This window comes from Neopelma chrysocephalum, unplaced genomic scaffold (genome assembly GCF_003984885.1).
Source record: "Neopelma chrysocephalum unplaced genomic scaffold, ASM398488v2 Primary Assembly neopelma1_25, whole genome shotgun sequence".
NCBI lineage: Eukaryota > Metazoa > Chordata > Aves > Passeriformes > Pipridae > Neopelma > Neopelma chrysocephalum.
Window position 1 is genome coordinate 36,738,620 of NW_020897694.1, and position 20,373 is coordinate 36,758,992.

The 20,373-nt window shown below is 39.3% G+C and overlaps 1 protein-coding gene across 1 annotated transcript in view; it reads left to right on the forward strand.

Annotated features, from left to right (window-relative positions):
* Positions 1 to 8,403, forward strand: part of SLC9A4 (solute carrier family 9 member A4) — a 32,997-nt gene extending 24,594 nt beyond the window's left edge. The window contains exons 9-12 of the mRNA XM_027674962.1: positions 1,646 to 1,742; positions 3,558 to 3,689; positions 4,418 to 4,505; positions 6,189 to 8,403. Coding sequence (XP_027530763.1) covers positions 1,646 to 1,742; positions 3,558 to 3,689; positions 4,418 to 4,505; positions 6,189 to 6,490 — 619 coding nt within the window. The 3' untranslated portion in view covers positions 6,491 to 8,403. The remainder of the gene's footprint in view (positions 1 to 1,645; positions 1,743 to 3,557; positions 3,690 to 4,417; positions 4,506 to 6,188) is intronic.
* Positions 8,404 to 20,373: the final 11,970 nt, after the last annotated feature.

Sequence of the window (20,373 nt, forward strand, 5' to 3'; positions counted from 1 at the left end):
ATTGCTATATATGTGCATTGTTATCTGTTGGGTAGGTTCATATCCAATTCTATAAAAAGAATACACATCTTTTTATTTGTGCTCCAGAACAATATAGATTATCTTCATGCTGTTTGTTCTCTTGCTACCCCAGCTTAACTGAAACTCAGGGAATTTTATTTATTCTATTTAAATAATTTTAGAAGCAAAATAATAAGCTTTTAGAAGACTTGGAACTGACCACTTCTGTGCTGGCATGTGGAGAAGGTCGGGTATGTCCTAGCTCTAATACTGTACCTTCACCTATTGTCACTTTCTCTCTTAGTTTTTATTTGACAAAAGAATTGTCAGATTCAGTTTTAGTCTGATGCAGAATGAAAACACATTCCAGCACCTTGAAATATATCAGAAATTAAGTCATATATTCCAGGGACTTTGGACAGGGCCAGAACACCAGGGCTTACTGTCTACTTGATGGTAAGAGGCAGTAAAATGTAAAATTCAGGCAGTTCACACTGGTCCTAAAAGTTTTCAAGATGTTCATGATATATCATAGAACAAAACAGTGGTAATATTGTTAAAGTACCTGTAATTGCAAATTCCAATCTTTTTCCTATGTTTACAGCATAATCTCAGATTAGCTTGAATCCATCTTCCTTTGCCATTAAAAGTTTTTAATTTATTTTAGAGGAAGTATGAAATAAATGCACACAAAGCTTTGGCAATACTGTACATTGATCATGATCAGTTTTTTAATTGCACAGTTTACAGACAACACTTTAAGGACACCACTTAGCTGAAAACAAAGACTTAACAATCACTTTTGTTTTGTTTTGTTTTGCTTTTAAGAGGTAGGAAAGAAAAATGAAGAAAGAAAAAAAGCAGAAATAACAAGATGAACTCAGATTGATTCATTCTGGATGATCACTGTCTATTTCCCTTTCTTTTCCTGGGAATTCATCCGAATGCTAACTCTCACAGTTAGCACTGTAATAAAACCAGTTAACAATTCACAGCAGCCCTCCTCCATTGTTTTGCTAGTGAAAAAACTGGGCTACAAGTGACAGTGGGCTTCTTGTTGAAGTTTTTTTAAAAATACAAAGATGATTATCTTTTAGGTAGTTCTTTCATTTCAAATGGGGAAACAGGGTCATCAGAAAGGAAACCCTATACATTCTCCTCACCACAGGGCAGGTCTTTCAGGCTCCACAATTGGCATATCCTTTAGTTCTTAGGGATTTTCTGCACTTTCTCAAAGGAGTTAAAACCAGTAGGATGGCAAAACCCAGACTGCCAGACCATACTGAGGTCTTTATTTAGACAGGAGGAAACTTGCAGTGCCTTCCTGAATGTACAGCTGGTTGTGGTGCAATCTAATCATTAAATAAGAACTTCCTTATGAAGGTTAGAAAGAGAAGAGTTTCTGCTGCCAGCAGTATGAGGTTTAGGGCCCAATCTGACTACCCACTACATGGATAAAATCTGTGAAAGAGCAAAATCTGACCTTTTTTTATTCATCTTTAGATGATTTTCTGCTGTTGCTGATCACTGAAAGGCTCTTTGTAGCCTTCTGTTCTAGCATTAAAAATAGACCGTGCATTATTTCATGGGGTTAGTATTTAATCAGCTCATTAACATAATATTTAATTTTCCCTTTTGTTTACAGGAGTGGCAGGAAACGGCGTGCACACAGGCTGTCCCCCGCAGAGGTGGAGTCCATGAGAGAAGTCCTGGCACACAATCTGTACCACGTGCGACAAAGGGTGGGTGAGCCACCGGCTGCTGCTCACTGTTTGCAGACCCAAAGGCCCCGTTTGCTCTCCCCGCAGCGCAGCACCGTCGGCGGCAGCAGCACCAGCACAGGCCCCAGGGGCACCTGGTGGGAGCCCGCAGCCGCTCCGAGCCGGCACCTGCCCGGGGAAGGGATAGAGGGAAAAAGCCCGGGCTTGGGCCCCATATCTATGCGGAATAAAGGAAAACTGTTTTTTTTTCCATCAGCTTTTCACCCTGATGGCAGCGCGAAAAGCCAGGAAAATCTCTGACTGAGCTGTAGAGGGCAGGCTTCCCTCGCGGCACAGCTATCCGGACGGGAAACCGCCTCCACGAGGTTGCCTGGGCTCCCGGCTCCCGGGGAGGGCTGCCTGGGCTCCCGGCTCCCGGGGAGGGCTGCCTCGGCTCCAGCAGCAGCGAAGCTCCCCTGCGCAGGTGGGCGGACCGGCGGCGCTAAACACTGCGCAGCCCTGCGTGAGAGCTGCAGCTCACCCGCACCACAGCAGGAAAAAGAAAAATTCCACATGCTCCGTAGCTTCATTTTACTCATTTGATTTTCTTTGCCCCCATAAAGCTGGTGTGATAATACCTCAGTAGGGATTTTTTTTGCAGAAATTCGTACTGATCCTGATGCAGCCCCGTGTGTAGTATCGACTTAACCCAATCTTGGGCCCTGAACAGACAACTAACCCACAGCAATGAGTGGTAGAGGATATATTATAGTAACCTTCAAATGACACCAATAAGTGAGGCTAACCCATCTAAGATGCATATACTAGAAAATGCTAGGGCCTGCTCATTTAAATGTGACATTGTTAATATGATATTCATTCCTAGCATTGTTTGATTTTTCCCTGGCTAATTATCCTTATGATATTAATTTCTTATCTTACCAGAAACAATATGCATATATGGTTATCTCAGATTGCTGAAATGAACTCTCTCTTCGAAATCAATTACAGTAATGATTATTTGAACCAGTTGCTTCCTATGTAGTATTGAGAACTGTGTGCTTTTGGAAATGGAAGATTGGAAGTAAAATAATGCCACTTCTAATACTTCCCTTTTTGCTCTGAAGGCCTGGTAATGTTCTGGCTCACCAGATCACCTTTACAAGAAGCCTTGCAAATGAGACTGAGATTAGATTCTGCTTTCTAAGAGGGCTTATAAACTTCAGTGAATTTTTCTCTTTAAGGCAGATAATTATTTCCCCTATTTCAGTAGATGTATGTGATAAATTAAAAAGTTTGCCTTAAATGATGCTCAGTTTTAGGGTAATATTAATTTGTAGTTTGTCGAAGTATGGAAAGGAAACTCAGCTGTGCATCTCATTGTGGAGACGTATTCTTCATTACTGAGCACATCTGCAACTTGCTTCTGGCTCAGTAATATTGGTACCAAAGCTCAGAGGTAAGTTAGCCGGTTATCTCTCTTTTGGGACCTGCCTCATACCTGTGGCTCCCAAATTGTGTGAAGGGATGACAAAGGCCGGACAAGCCCAGAGATGTTAACAGCCTTCTTAACAGGTGGCTATATTTTTATACACCTGCACTTCAAGCAGGCAAGAGTCTATCAAAAATGGCATCAAAATGTAACCCTTGAGGTGTGAAACTTACAGCTGTGTTCATGCCTCCTCCCATCTTACTGTGCAGCAGTGAGGTTTGTGCAAGGCTGCATTTTCCCGTGTGTTAGCAAAGAGATCAGTTGGTGCCTGAGCTGAGGCAGATGTACCCTTGGTCCTGTGACTGACCAGAATTATTAACACTGCAAATGCAACAAAAATCAGCTGAGTGCGCTTTCTGTTTCAGGCACCACCATACAACCGACACAACCTACCTACCAACACAAATGAGACACAAGCGCAAGAAATCCTCATCCGCCGGCAGCACAGCCTGAGGCAGAGTTGCAGGAAGGGAAACAGCTTGCCCTGGAGTAGACCGGTACCTATTGTGTAAACTCTCATTTATGTAAAAATGCCTCTGCTTATCTGTAAATATGGAAAGAGATACACATTGTTATATGTTTTTTGCTATAATTAAAATGGATACTTTCCCCAGTGTGCTCATGCAGCACCTAAGAAGAAAGGGGTTCACTTTGCATGTGAACAGCAATGTTTTTATGTCCTACCTCTATACATTGGTCAGAGATCAGCTGCTCTGGCTGCATGTAGTAAAAGAATGTAACTTGCATTGGTTTTGCATATGCAAAACAGAGTATAATCAAAGAAAGCCTGATGCCAAGCCCCTGACACCTTGCACTGGCAGTTTGGACTCTTGATCAATAGGAGATTTGTCTGACCAAATCTAGGCGTTGGACAGCATAGACATTTATACCTGAGATAATCACAGTTAATGAAAAGAAATAAGTTTTTGCTGGATAGATTAATTTTATTTAAATTTGTCACCTGAAATAGGAAAGGTGAATCTTAGAAGAACATATTTCTCTCTGCTGACTGTAAAAAAACCCTCTAGGACTATTATATCAGACAGACACTTTCACTGGAGCTGACATTGAATTCAACCATCCAAGTCAAGCACTGATCTTATTCATACCTCTCAAAATCTGGCTGTAAAGTGCAGCATATAACCATCCATATTTACCATTCCACCAAATAAATGGCAAATGGAGGCAATCATGGACACTGAACACACTTCTGTCTCATACACAGGTTAACACCACGGAAGTACGCTACCTCTCTTTGCCTCAGGGCCCCAGCCAGACCACTAGACGAAAAGCCAGGCACGTTACTTTTACAGGTAATGGAACTGCTTTACTCTGTATTCTACTCCAGTAGTGAAAGAAACTGGGGCAGTTGTTTAGTGGACTTAACAGTATTAAATTAATACTAGCATAGAAGTCCTTGGCCTCTTTAAATGAGCTACACACTTCTCTCCTTTCTGTTTTATGTATCTTCTTTTTATGGTCATTACTGCTGCAGTTTCTGTCTTGTTCCAGCACCTCCTAGTTTTCTCTTTTTCCCTCTTGCACAAATATTCCTGAGATCCCTGCAGTTCCACCTGGCATTTGTATAAGCCCACAAATGCAAATTATCTCTTCTCTGCAGCCCCACAGACACAACTGTATGCAAAATTGTTAGGAGTTGCTGGACCTGTAGCCCAGTCCAGGCAAGGCTGACACTTGCCCCCAGGTCCTCCACGTATCAAGACTGGGCAGATATAACCAGCAGGCCTCCTCATTCCGTAATTATGTGCACATGTACAAATGGCCAGACATAGAGAGCAGCACAGACCAGGCACAGTGCTCACACACAAGTAAACAGCACCAATGGCTGCATTTTGGTCCTATCTTTGGTTGATCAGGCTGATAGACTATTAGTGAAAATTTATAAATACAAACATGCTGTCTAAATCCCCAGTAGCTGGCCTCAGATAGACAGTCTGCTCAGCAGCTGGCCCTGGACCCTCCATCTGCCCATTTGGTGTTGCTTGGGCATGTAAACCCCTAGGGAGACAGCCGCATAGCAGCTGCTGGTACTTAGACTTACATACATGCACACATGCAAATACATGCAGAGTCTTCCACTCCACGCACTGTAGGACCCTCCCGTAGCTGGCCTTGGGCAGCCAGTCTTCCCTGTAGCAGATTCCTGGATCCCCTGGTCTCCTCCTGCCTCACACACAGGGACACACATATGCGAACATTATTTATGTGAACCTAAAAGGCATTGGTGTTCTTATAAAAATTCCTTTTAATTTCTGGCAAAATTAGCTATAGTGACTGAAACTATATTTTTTATCTTCATATTTGTATCAAAAACTTGGACAACTCCTGCATGTGCAAATTTTTTTTCTTGCCTTTTTGTTTTACTGTGAAAGAGATGAAAGCAAAAGAGATCTGTGTAGCCAAACTGTACTGCTGGTAGGAGCAGGTCTGACACATCCAGTGTAATCCATGCACCCTAGAGTCAAACTCCTGGTTTCAGATGAAACTCTTTTCTTCCTAGCTGTTAATCACAGGTCAGTGGTAAACTTGATATTTGATGGCACTACAGTCTTCTCCTTTGTCACATTTTTGTTTTCTGCTGTGAGTTTCAAAATGCTTTTCAACCATGGTACCTACTAGGTACACTTGTGAAATTTTTGGAAAATTGAGAACTACGTAAAGGAGCACTTTTGTCCTGTGAAGGCACTGGGCAGGTCTGCGAGACATCAAATATAGCAGAATATGCTTATTTGCTGGGGTTTCAGAGTAGAGGCAAGATAAATAAAATCTTTTAAACATCAGCTTTGGGATGAAAATAAAAAAATAGGGTTATTTTTAGTTCTTGACTTCTTTCTTATTCTATAGTATTATTTAAAATGCTTCGGTTACAGAGTTTAAAACCATAATGCTGTATTTTATTGAATGCCCTCGCCAATACCATGGCAGTTCTCTTTTCTCTTCTTTAAAATATTAATTATTTGTCTATTTTCCTTTAGATCAGCATAGAAGTGGCTCTGATGCTGCATTGCCATTAATGTTCAGACCCCAGCCCCAACTACGGCCACTCGAAGCAAAGCACCACCAAGAAGAGCTGATTCCAATGGCACACTTAGATAGACAAGCAGGTCGATCCAATCTGTCAGGTCGAAGAGGAAATTCAATCAGCCATCATCGTTTCACCAGAGCAGACAATCTAGCTCTAATGCCAAAGTCTCGGTTCACTGTGAGAGAAGTAGAGGAGTATGAGTCAGAAGAAGAGACAGAAACAATGGCACCAGCCAGGCCATTAGTTATATGAGGAGCAGAGAAGACCAGTGTTTGCATCTCTAGGGCCCCTTGTGCACGGCTCCAAAAGAAATAACAAAGCTCTTCTTATATGAACCAAACTATGATTTTCCTTTTGGGACCAGTGTCCTTGTTCTCGTATCACTTTCAAGCACTATATCAAGGTACTTAGTGGCTCAGGGAAGACTCAAATTTTTAAATGTTTATATCAAGCTTTCTTTCCAACAAAACACTGCAGGAAAGAGGAGAACATGATCTTTGTAGAGGTTTGAACCTGGATTTAAGCAACAGTAGTAGAGCTCAGGCAATACTATGGGTAGAAGCTGATACTGCTTCTATATTATGGCCTGCATCCAGAGGAAGGAAATTTGTAAAGGCATCCTTGACACAGGAATGCACAGATTGATGACTTGCACAGAGCTTTTGACCTCAGAGTAGCTGAGATATTCCAGGAAAAAGTTAAAAGCAGAAAGGCATTTTTAGGGCTTTTAAACTGAAGGCGCCTAAACAAGACCTTAAGTGAAAAGGATTTTTAGTGGACATTTTCAGCACTTGGGAATTTTTTTGTCAGCTCAGATTTTGGCTCTGAAAAAGTGCCTGAAGTTAGTTGCTATGATGGTCCGTAACTCCTGCTACTTAAACCAATTTCCTATCACCCGCCTACATTGGATGAATAAGGGAGATATCCTTGTATGCACAAATCCAGAGGACTCTTCAGGCAGAGTGCTGTCAGAATACCTTTTACTTTTAAATGTGGGATGGCAAGAACATACACAATATTCTTGTAATTCAGCAAGTGGGAGGCTTCATTGGGAGGCTTCATTGTAGAGTATCTAATCTCCATTCCCCACTCCCACTTTGTGTGCCCAAAATGGGTGGACCACTGTTCACACTAAAACTGGGCCAGCACTGCAGGTGGGAAGTAAGAAACTGGGATTAAAGGTAAAGGGAACCTAACCTTGTAGCCTGCTGGCTAGCAGGAAAGAGAGGCGCTGTGTTTTGCTCCCAGTTTTTTGTAATGTGTCTGTCTATAAGTTGTACAGAGAAGTATTTACCAAAAAAGCAGAAATAACCAGAAGGTCGTGCACTGAAGCACATGACTTCCAAACCTTTCTATGGAGCTCCCTTCCAACTGTTTCTGTATGCCCATGCTCCACTCTCAATGGTAGGTCTCCCTAGTGGTAGAAGAAGCAAGAAGTGTGGTCTTGAGTAATTTTAGATAAAGACTAAGTCCTAGTCCTTTTGATGGAGCTCTTTTCTGCAGCATTGCCACTGTCATCTGTGTCTTGAAACTATACATGAGCTGATTTTATCCAAAGGAATGATTTGAATCCAGAAGTCCATAAACCCACTCTTACAGCTCAAATCTATGGTTAAGAAATGCACCAAGGTCAGATGTGTTTTTGTCAAGTTTCCTTCTCTCTCCTCCATTCAGAGCATGCTTAGCTGCCCAACTCAAGGTCTGTAAATGTGCTACTCTAAGAGTTAGAGAGAGAAGAATTAGAGATAGCGGTGTCACCTGTATGTTTCTTTTTTTTTTTTAATATTATTGTTAAGCGTTTGTATGTCCTGGTCCATAAAAAACTTATAAGCGTAAGTTATGACTTCACATTTCTTACAAAGGATTTCTGAATCAGGACAGGTAGAATCTAAACCAAGAAATTTAAAAAGCACCACCAGAGGAAAAAATATAAAAGCCCTTTCCCCCCTTTTCTCATGATTGCAGCTTTTATGCTTAGCAGGTCATAATGAATCATCTGTATTAAAATTGTACAAAGCTTTATGGAACTCAAGTTCTGTTTGTATTTCCTTATTGTGCCAGAGAAATTATACAACTTCCTTTTATGAAAACACTGGTACATTATTAAAACAGGGTAGGATTTTGCTTTTGTATCGACACTGAATTAGCAATGAAATACAGTTATGTACCTGAAAATCAACAAATAAACCCAGCTCCACCAAAGGAGGAAGTTCTCTACAGAGTTTATAAACAAAAGCCTTGTGCCAGATCTCAGTCCTATAGCAAGTTATATTGACATATCATAAATCTAAATTAAAACGTGATATTAAGGGAAACAGTTATCATACAAAATCAGGTCTTAAATTGCACTGTGAGCCACCCAGTTGCCACATGATATTTAATTAAGGGCAAAATTAGTACCTATAAGATGTGGTCCGTAGGCCACAGAGGTGTATGGAGTAGGGTGGCAGAGGTGTGGAACCTGCTTCTGCATTGCAGAGTCGTGAGGATGTGGGATCTCCAAAACTGGCTGGTGGGTGATATGAATTGCTGGCAATCCTTGGGGACAGTGATGGAGAAAAAGTGGAAATCTGAAAGGAGGGGGAAGAGGGGATAGTGTGTCATCTTCAAAAGGAGGCTCAAGAGAGAGGTTTAACTGAGGAATTACTGTGAGCTGCAAATTCAGCATTTCCCCTTTAAGAAGATTTAATCAACGGCTTTTCTGAGGGAACTGGACTGAAACAAACTCTGGGAGATGAGGAGGATTAATGTCTGGAGTGGCATGGAAAGGGACTAGACATACATCATGAAAAAGAGGAGTCTGTGCAGTTTGGTCAGTATATGTTAGACAAACATACTCAAAATTGACTCCCAAATTCCTTAAATATTGTAAAAGTCATAGACCATTATATAATTACCCACTGTAAGTAGGCAGCAAAGCATTCCATTTCTAATGACTGATTTATATTAGAATTAGAGAAAAATAACTCTTTCTAAAATACTAACAGTGCATAGATAAGTGCATAGAGAGATTAATCTCTCTCTTCTGCTTAATTTCTAATATTTTCTTCAATGAAACCGGTGGGTCAGAACTTCAGAGAATGTAAAGCTGTGGAGCAACTAGAAGTTAACAGAGTGCTCTCAGATTTTTCAGTCTGGCCCCCAAACTTATAAAGTCTATTTTTAGTTTTCTTTCCTAGCAATTAGTAAATAGGACTGGAAGAAAATTTCCTTTAGTGCCATTAATTGATGTTAATGGTTTTGCTGGCCAACAGCCAAGAAGCAATGCTGCAGATGCCTGTATAAAATATGTTCTAAAATATAAACTTGCACATTTTATTTTTTTTCATTGTTATTTCATACTTGTGGACAAAAAAGTTCTCCTTAAAGAAGCACATTAGGTATGTTTTAAATAGCAATAACTACAGCAATATCTTATTACAAGTAATTTACTTCATGTCTATAGGCTTTCAGGCCTGTCCATAAAGAAAACTGAAGTGGTTTAGGGAATGAATTTAAATCCACTGTGTGTGCACATTCTTAAACTCTTTAACCTGGGTCACATCCAGGAACCTTGTGCTGATAATTTACAAAGGTAAGTTAATTCACGATCTCCTATTTTTTATCCTGATACTCTGGAATTTAAATTGTATACTGATTTAAGGTGAACTAGGACAGGAAACTCATGCCCAGAAGGTGAAGAATTATTATTCAAAATCTAGAGAGGAAACAGGAACTGAAAGAATTAAGACTATTTCCTTGGGCAGGAGAATAGTGCAGGACAGGTGAGTTTCAGGAAGGAATAATAATGAATAGCCTCTACCTTTGACAGCAGACAAAATAAACCACAACTTTGTTGTGGTTTAACCACAGCCAGTAACTCAGCCCCATGCAACCACTCATTCACTCCCCCTCAGTGGGATGAGGGAGAAAACTGGAAGAGCAAAAGTGAGAAAACTTGTGGGTTGAGATAAAGACGGTTTAATAGGTAAAGCAAAAGCTGTGCACACAAACCAAGCAAAACAAGGAATTAATTCACCATTTCCTATGGGCAGTGAAGCCAGGCTCCATCGTATGTAATGCTGATTTGGGAACACCAAACAAACACTGGCACTCTGAATGTCCTCCCTTTCCTTCTTATTCCCTAAACTTTTATTGCTAAGCATGACACCACATGGTGTGGGATATCCCTTTGGTCAACTGGGATCAGCTGTCCTTACTGTGTCCCCTCCAAACTCCTTGTGCACCCCCAGCCTGCTCTCTGGTGGGGTGGCATGAGAGGCAGAACAGGTCTTGACTCGTCATGAGCACTGCTCAGCAACAACAAAAACATCCCTCTATTATCAACAGTGTTTCAGCACAAGTCCAAAATACAGCACCATATGATCTAATATGAAGAAAATTAACTCTATCCCAGCCTAAACCAGCTCACACCTGAACAGAACTTGCTAATTGATGAGAGAAATAGGACAATAAGAACAGTCATAATGAGAAAAGAATTTAGTAGTAAAAGCAATAATGGTGAAATATTGCAATATTTTCTGTAGAATACTGCAGAAAACAGGAAGGAGTTATCAAGGTCAATAATATGTTGTGAGCAGCCTGCAATACTTCCATATTTATTGCACAGCGTAGTTAACTGTTAGATCCTGTTGCTCTTGCTGCAGGTATTGCTTTTCAACTCATATCCCTGGCAAGTAAGAATGTGTAATAAAAGGAGAATCTCTTTCTTAGAGAACTTAGCATCAGGGATGCAGCAGCAAGGGCAGCGCCAGCAATCAGGACATGATAGCAGGGAGCACCCAAGCTGTGCCCTCCAGAAATACCAGATAACAGAGTGCACCGGAAGAAGGCATTGCTATGGTCTCACTTCCAGGGGCAGTAGTGCTCACCCCTGTGTAGTCAGGGCTGTCTCTGCCATCTGTACAGCACCCAGATGACATGCTGGTTATGTAATAATGCCAGCAAGCGAGGTGGGGAAGTATGCTATGAAAGACCTGAAAGCAGTTTCTGAGTTACACTAGCGCAAAAGCAGGGGGCGATAATTCACCTCATGGCGTGGCTTAAAACTCCAGTGAGTGGAGCAGGCATGTGTCTATCAGAGCCAGAGAGGAGGAGCTGCAGCAGGAATAGAGCAAGTGTCCCAATGGGAGCTCTAGGTGGACTGATTTACTGCTGTGAGTGTGGGCCAAGGAAGTAGACCAGCTTGAAAGACAGAAGTTCAGATATACTAAGAGCAGCTAAGGAAGGTTATATGAGATTCAGAAAAGTAAGTCAGAATTTCAGGCTGGAGAGGCTGGTAGAGAAGACCATGTTTAATGTGAGAAGGATAGCTTAATCCATATTTACAAGAGACATAGTCAGAGAAAGAGGACGAGTGATTTCTGCAGGGGAAATTTTCAAATTGCTATGAATGAGAACCACGACTTTTAAGTAAGAGAAGATGAAAATAATCATGAAGGGTTTCACCAGCAGCCTTTCTTGCTGGTGTGTCAGTTTTGAGAACTGACACTTTCAAAGTTTTTTTCTGCAGCCATTAGATCCCCAAAACTCACATTTTATTGTCATATATTTGTGGAAACTACTATTTAGAAGCCTATGGGAGACTCTGGAAAATATAACAAATATTTCCAAGCTGCCTTTCTTCATAGGTACCTTTTCTAATTTTCTCTGTATATGGATAAAACATAAACACTGAGAGTTGAAAACCAGATTACCTTATCTTTATGTTTTGTTTGCTTTTTAGGCAGGACAATTACATTTATTGTTTTGCCAAACTCATTATACTGCAGAACCTTAAAATTAAAGGTGTGAGGTTATATGAGTAATATTCTGAACCAGTTAAAAGGACTAGAAGTCTGTTGAGCTAAGCTTCCTAATTCATTTCGTTTTGAGAATCTGTCTTAATGTTAATCACAAGTGAAACTCCTTTTTCTTTCCTTCTTTGATTTCACAGGTGTGAAATTTCAAAAGTTAATATTGGTTCTTGTTTACTTCTAACCCACCCATCCGCATGGAAAAATTCGACTACCTTTCAGTCATAAGAAATGAGACATGAACTGAAGAAAGCTATGCCAAACTCTGATTTTCAGAGTTTACTTTGGCAGGGCAGATTGCAGCCACATCAATAGAGAACAGCTGGTAAGGAATAAACATCCAAACTGAACATCATCCCTTACTCTTTTTCTACAGTCATGCAGGAGTAAGCTGGGAAAAAAAGAAGTATCTGTCAAGAATAGCCACAGTGAGCTGGGGGCGCAGGTATTAGCCATCTGCAACATCCCTTTACAAATGCAAACACAAGTCAGATCATTAGACATCTGCTCAGTGCTTTCCCATCAGTAACCTATTCTGCTAAATATAAAATTATCATAAAAGAAACTTGAAGTTAAACTGCTGTCAGGTATTAATTATGACTCATTATTTGATACTGAGCCTAACACCATTTGCTCCTTGCTCTATTGTATTATCAGCAGCGATATGGTGTGAAAATAATGAGTTATGCACAAGTGTCAAAATAAAAGGGCTCTTATTTTTTTTAAGATATCTTGGAATAAAACCTATAACCCTTTAGCTAGTTTTATTCATTACTTTATTTGTGGGTAAATTTCCCATCACAGCAGCTCGCAATGGGTGCGAAAACTATCCAAATATATTCAGCTTCAATATTACATGATGATGAATATTGAAAATACTTGCAGTGCTGCACAGTGTCTTCTGGGTGCTGTATGAAGACAAAGTCCAGACAGTTCAGCAGCAGGACATCCTGAGATTTATGCCAGTGTTAGAACCCTATGTGTAAGGTGGCAAAACTTGCACAAAGAAAATGAGCCGTGTGTACACATACTACAGGAACAGTGCCAGGAACAAGAGGCACTGGTTCCTTGACCCAGAGTCTACTTTTGCTTCCTTTAAGCTTTCAGGTGACTGAAACCTACAGAAAGGAACAGAAGAACGTGCTGAAAGTCTTTATTCATCTCTCACCATAAAAAAAGAAACAATCTGCACAGAAAATTGTGTATTGTTTGTGCACTGCTTCAAGCCAGACGTCAGGACCTGCTGTTTACAAATACCCAGTATCCTAAAAGATATCATAAAATGTTGCCATATTTAAGATATCTGTATAAAATACATAAAATGTGAAAAAAATACTTTTTTCACTCACTTTTCCCTGGTACATTCACTGTTGTTCCTTTAAAAAACTACATATGTTTGGCAAGTTTTGTTTAGTTCCAAAAGCTGGTAACATTGTAGGGGCTTGTAAGAAGTAAATATACTATGGTAAATAAACTTTTTTCTTGGAACCTGGAACAGAAACTCTTGGAAATTGCTCCTTTTTGTTTTGATCTGATGAGGATGGCAGGCTGCAGATGTTTTAGCACAGTGCTAAAACACTCAGGGCTAAGTCATACACAGCTGCCTCGAGCCATCTGTGTTGCCAGGTTTGGCACAGGAACCATTTACTCCCTTTACTCCCTGGATCAGCAGTCAGAGGTTAGGTAGGCCCCTTGGAGCTCCTTTAGGGCAGCTGGACAGCACCCTTGGGGCTGAAGTTGGTGGGGATCCGCTCAAGGTAGCTAATGGCACTTAGGGCATAAATCAGTTGAACACGTGGGTGGCTACAGTTCAGCCTCCACTGACTCCAGTGGGAGCTCAAACACCTACTGCATGTGTAGACACCCTAATGGTGAACATATAAGTGCAGCTTAATGTGCCTGAAGTAGTATTCCACTGACCCGATCCTTATGGCACCTATGAAACAAAAGCATCTTTTCAAAGCTAGGTATTATGACTGGTTTAGCTTTGAGATGAATCTTCTTTTCCTCCTCATTAAACTAAGCTATTTCTACATGTACACATAAAAAGGGAATATATACATATATGTTTAACAGTGTCTCATTGTGTACAACTCCTATGTTCGACTTATTTCTAAAAGACTCTCTGTCTGCAAAGGTATTTGGCTCTATCAGCTGTAATGGCTTTAGCAACAGAAAATTGAGAGGCTCACATTACTGCTGGCTCAAATGGACCCTTTGGCTTGAATTCCTCTTAATGATAAATATCGCAAAATCTTTCCCCATCATTTCCATATGTATGCAACCATAGATTTAAATGAAAGTCATGACTGCTGACAAATTTGTTAATCAAGTCTTAATAATTTGAAGGAGCTCTTTCAGGAGCTTTTTTTCTTATTTTTCCCTAATGTAAAAATGCCTGATACTGATTTACTAAGCACTACAGAGCAAATAGAACAGCTGGTGCCAAGATCAGATGTACGTCTTGTTTCTAGGTAATGAACAGAAAGATAGTGACAAAGCTCAAAACATCACTATAAACAAGTTTGCATGAATTAGTTAAGTTCCAAAGCTGAAATGAGCTCTCCTTATTATTATTATTGTTATTACTATTTGTGGATTTTTGCTTTAGTTTGTTTCAGTTTGGTTTTTTCTCCCAGCCTCCCACTATGTGTAAATCTTCCTGTACTAGTCTCTAATTGATAAACTAAAATTGTGCTAGATGAGACCATTAATTCTGCTTTATCTGCTGGAAAAGGCACGCTTTCACCAAAGAGGAAAAGTGCTGCAGTGACCTCTGTTGATGGAATTAAGCAATGTATTTTAAGAGCCAAAAGGGAAAGATGACACATTCAAATCCTCTTCTGGAAATTAATAGAACCAAAGGTAAGCTGTGCTAAGAAGGAACAGCTTTCATGTTGCATATGAAAAAGACTGTTTTCCAACACCCACTGAAGTCAGAATCCTTATCAGGATAGTTGCCTTTTAAAAACTACTTTTAGAAATATTTTTCCTTTTTTTTTGGTGTGGAGTTAAAAAACATTGGCATGAAGACAGAAGACATAACACACAAGGGGAAATGTGGTTTTTTGCAGTGCTATACTGCATTCCAGGAGTTTATATCACCAAAGGAAAACATCGTGCCTCTATGTATTACATGATCGGAATTTAGTGACCAGTTCCCTGTGCCAGACTGACACACGGTATTCTTGAAGTTTTGAGGCAAAGCAGCTTTCCAGTTGGCAGGCTGCCTATGGCAGAAAGAAGTATCTAGGAACTGTCATGCCTTTATGACCAAGAATTTGGAACTTGTCTTTTTGGTCTAGTTCTGATACAGGAAAATGATTAAACACGTAAATACCCACAAGGATCTGGACCTTAATGCTTAACTTCAAGGTTGGGAGTAGTCTCATTAAAGGCAAGCATTTAAGAATTAGTCCCATATGAATAAAGTTATTGAAATAAATAAGAAATCTCCCATTAAGAGCTAAGTAGTATGTGGAAATGGGAGTATTGTGTCTGTATTTGTTTTCAGACTTGTGCCTTTGCTAACGACTACTCAGTATTAAACAAAGGCATAAATAAGGAATAGGGCTTTGTGCTCTTGAAGTTATTTTATGTTTTTGAACTGCCCAGTAAAGAATTGGCACCTACACTGCTTGGCTTTTCTAGGAGCCACAGCAATACAAATTGGTATCTTTTTCCTTAGGTGTCAGCTGTTATGGCAGATCTGGCCATGATCACCAAGATGGAAGTTTGCCCTGTTCAGGTATTCCAGTTTGTTAATGCCTCCACCAAAGCCTGAGAAGTTTTATTTTTAGTATATTTCCAGAACCACTGCTGTCCCTAAAACATCCTTCTCACAAGAGACAAATGGATATTGCTAATGACATTTTACTAGTATCTACTATGGTATCTTAATTCAGGATTTGTAGAGAATGATTTCTGCAAGTGTAAGGAGAGAAAAATACAAAGTTCATTATGTTTTTAATAAAAAGTATGAAAAGCTGTACATAAAGCAATATCTTATTTTGATATAGATAAAATTAAAAGCCAAAATAATTCACCAGTGCATTATGATATTATTAACTTGATATTAGAGGTGTACTTGCTCTGTCAGTCTAAGAACATTAAGATACACCAAATTTAAAGAATTAAAATCGATCCTAGTTTGCATATGTCATAGATGCCGTAAATGTTATGGCATCTTTATACAATTTTTGCAGTAAAGCAAAATATTATAGCTGCCTATTTGAGAACTACATGCTGTCAGACATTAACAAATTATTGATTTATCTTCTATATATAATTAATTATCCTGGAAAAGATCTTCATTGACTACTCAGAAATTGTGTCTGTTTTTTTTTCTCTCTGCATGCATCTGACAAATTTTTGTGCACAGTGGTCAGGATGTGAGGTATAGCTGGGTGGTAGGTTGGATAAAAGATTTCTTTTTCTCAATATATTATCATCCTACAGAGACCACTACATGTTAAAGGACTCCAGATACACACTCACTCTTCTAAATATAATCCAAGAAAAGGCTCTATTCCTGTAAGTTTATATATTAAGTAAATGAATTCTATGTTAGAATATCACATAGAATCATTCTATATGAAAAATAATTATTTTCTGCCAATTATTGTCTTACTTTGTGGTAAGAAAGTTTTTTTTAGATTGCTTGCCATAATTCTAAAATGAACATTTGTAATACTGTACATAGCTACAGCTTTTGCACTGAGGCTGAAATCACCCATGCTCTGACGTCTGTGCTAAAGCTGAGTCTCGGTTCCACATGGATTAGTTTTGTGACCTCAGGTATAGTTAAGGAAGCAGGTTGTGACTCAAAAGAAATCTAAATACCTTATTGTCACTTTTTCTACTGTGCATTCTTAATACCTAGCATTCAGGTTTTATAATTTAGTTCTTTACCAGTTTAATCTTATAGTGCATTTATGAACAAGTTCCTGAGTTTTGTTTATGTACCAGTCTTCAAAGGTCATCTCTTTTGGCTTATCTTACAGAAGAGAAAGGAAAAAGTCAGCAGTCATCTTTTTTAACATCTGGAAAAGTATCTTTTTTCATACAATTATAACTGTTTGACAGGAATTTGCTCAAAGTTAATGAATATCTTTGGATAGAGATTAAAAATGGAAAATTACATCTTCAGAGATGTACTTTTCTTTAAATTACTAGTATGTGAAAACTGTTTTGGAACTTTAATTGCTGCTACAGGCTTACTACAAAATAAACTTTGCAATAAACCCTGGCTGATCCTTATCTATAACCAAAAAATCTCCACACTCGCAATAGCATACTGTAGGGTGAAATCACATTTGGATTTGGATTTTTTTGCAACTGAGTTCAAGAAGGCAGGATTTTCTCTTTCAAACAGCCCCAAACTTCTCCTCCACTCTGTATGTGGGGATTATCTGGATCCTGCAGTAATTGCTGGTTGGGTCAATTGCTTGATTTTCTGCAGTGAGGAGAATTACATACTTTCTGGTTTTGGCCTGACACAGAAGCATTCGGGAATGATTTCTCGGGGTAAACTGGACAGTCCAAACCCAGAGTTTCAGTGACCTCCTGAGTTAGAAGCCAACTTCTCTGCTCAGTGCCAGCTCTGAATCATACCAATTATGCCTGCTTCCAAAAACTGCATCTGAACCTGACGTTCTTTTGACCCTTGTGATTTTGGCAATTTGTATCTCTGTATTCAACCTATTTTAGCATGCTGCAGGTGAGAGAAACCTGAGTCTCAATCCCAGGAGAGGAGGCTTCATCAAAAATTCCCAGAGAGGCAACCACTGCAAAGTTGATAGGGAAAACCCCTTCTCATGATAGAATCACAGAATGGTTGAGAAGGGACCTCTGAAGGTCATCTAGTCCAATCCCTCATCCGTGATTCCTTTATCCTCTAATGAGTAGTCACCTGGAAAATACCTAGGGAATGCACACTACTACAAGTCTCTTAGCAAGGACCAAAAGTCATATTCCATCCCAGCACTGTAAGAAAATATTCAGGAAAAGAAGTACATGCAATGACCAATGAGGGAGGAGGCACCTTGCTCAGATTGGTCTGTGATTTTAATAGCAGCAGTGGGAAAACATAGGATTGGAATCCACCACATCTGGCTTCAGATGTGTGCCCAGCTTATCAAGGTGGGGTGTCTTTCATGCTCAGCTGTAAGAGGCAGCATCTACAGGCAGTGATTGACGAGCCTGGGCAGCAACAAGTAGGCTCTTTTGAAGTGCCTGCTGCATTCTAGAAGCTCTAAATAGATCCCAAGGTGCCATTGCTAAAGGACAGATGAGGCACCCTAAAAATAAAATTATGACTACCTTTAATGAGGAGTTGAAGGGGTTTTAATAGATTTTGGTCTTTCTGTGATCATCATCTGGATACATTTTATGTGATGCTAGGGCTGAACTTGTGAGTAGTTGTTAAAAGCATGCTGATACTTTTTACTGTAGTTCTGTACCCAGATACTTGCATGAGCTCTAAAAAAGCAATTTCCAGAATCAGAACAGCTGTATCATCACCTATATCATAAGCCCTGTGCCCATGTTCATCTAAGAAGTCCAGCTATTTTGCATAAAGAATGCATCTGTTCACATGTGCATTGTACTGAGTCTCGGAATCCTGCTGCTAGGACTGGACTACATGTAGGATCAAAGAGTTGTTAGCCCTTCACTACTGGACTTCATACAGCTTCAAGTTTTAAGGTATTTGACTTTTGCAATAGAAAACACAGGTCAGACAGATTCCTCTTTCCTCTCCAATGTTTTTCTGGTTACTAACTGCTCTGGTTTATTTCAAATACTATGGGATGGTTAATGCTACCATTATAGGATTGGCACTGAGATGTTGGTCTAGCTGAGATGAGAACCAAATTGCTTATGTGACAATTTTATTTCCCCACAAGACAAGCAGAGATTAATTGCACAGGACAGATATGCAGTCTCTGCTCCTCTCCTCAGAACTGGCGTTTTCCAAGGCACCTGCAAATGGAAAAGGGGATTTACTTATTTCTATGTATCAAGAAATAATAGATTTGTCAATTCTGTTAGAAATTTTGTTAATTCCATTTTTTGGCAGTATATTCCTTTCTCAGAAGATATATATGGAGTCTCACACGGGAGTAGTTAAAAAAAATACTGGTAGTTAATGACTATGAATATAACTGCTCCGCCTTTTTTTTTTCCGTGATGCAATGTTCCAAGAAAGCCTGTTGCATAAGAAAGCAACCAGAGGCAGGTTAAAATACAAGGAAATGGATACAATCTTCTCAATAAAGTAATGCTATCCTGACATGGCTTCTATGAGTAGATTTGTTTGTTGTAGGCATCAGAACACACTTTACCATTCCTCTGCACTTTTCTGCTATGCTTATAAAAATGGTTTTCTAGAGGGTTTGGGTTTTTTTGTTTGTTTGTTTGCTTGCTGGTTTTCTTCCCTGTGCAGCCTTTTTTCTTATTAAAAGGTATGTTCACGTTTTGATACCCATATGTAATTGTGGGATCAAATCCTGCTGCTTTTTTTATAGCTTTCAAATGCTTGTAATTAAGTTGGGAACTCTAACATTTACGTATCTATGCCTAGCTGAAATGATTTAAAAATACAGGAGCAGATTCTAGTTGCAATATCTGCATTCATGAAGAAAGTGAAAAATAGTTTCAAATATAAGACTATATATCAGAGCTAATTACATGGAAAATATATAAAATATAAATAAAATTATACTCATATGTGCATGTATGTGTGAGTGTGTGTACATGTATTCATATAAATATCAAATATCTGTATATAAAAGGAAAAGAAGCTGGCTGTTAGTTGTTGTGGAAGCAGTAAATTTGTTCTCTCCTAAACTATTACCATTCCAGTACAATCAAACACAGAATATAGATAGATAAAGAGGGTATGAAAGCCAAAGTGATACTGTTGATCACCAAAGGATTGTGAACACTGAAAAGGTTAATCAGATTTTCCAGTGGTATAAGTTATGTATATCTTGCATTTAAAATGTTTATCAAATGCTGATAAAGCTAACTGAATTCATTTCACTCAGACAAAGAAAATCTAACATCTTCCTCATTATGCCAATGTGTCCAGTTTGTTTTTAGAGCAGTGAGAAAACACTAGTTTATTAAAAGTTTCCACTCATCTGAAAGCTTTCCAATGAAGAGTCCACATTTTTCTTCCCCTGAAAGCTCCTGTATCCATCTTCCCAACTTAAAATGGCATATAACATTCTTTGAGAAGTTTTACAATATCAGCAATTTGTGCTGTTACTTTTCTTTTTTTTTTTTAATTTGGTAACCTCTGATAATGAAAATATTGTGCATTTTTCTTTACTCTGT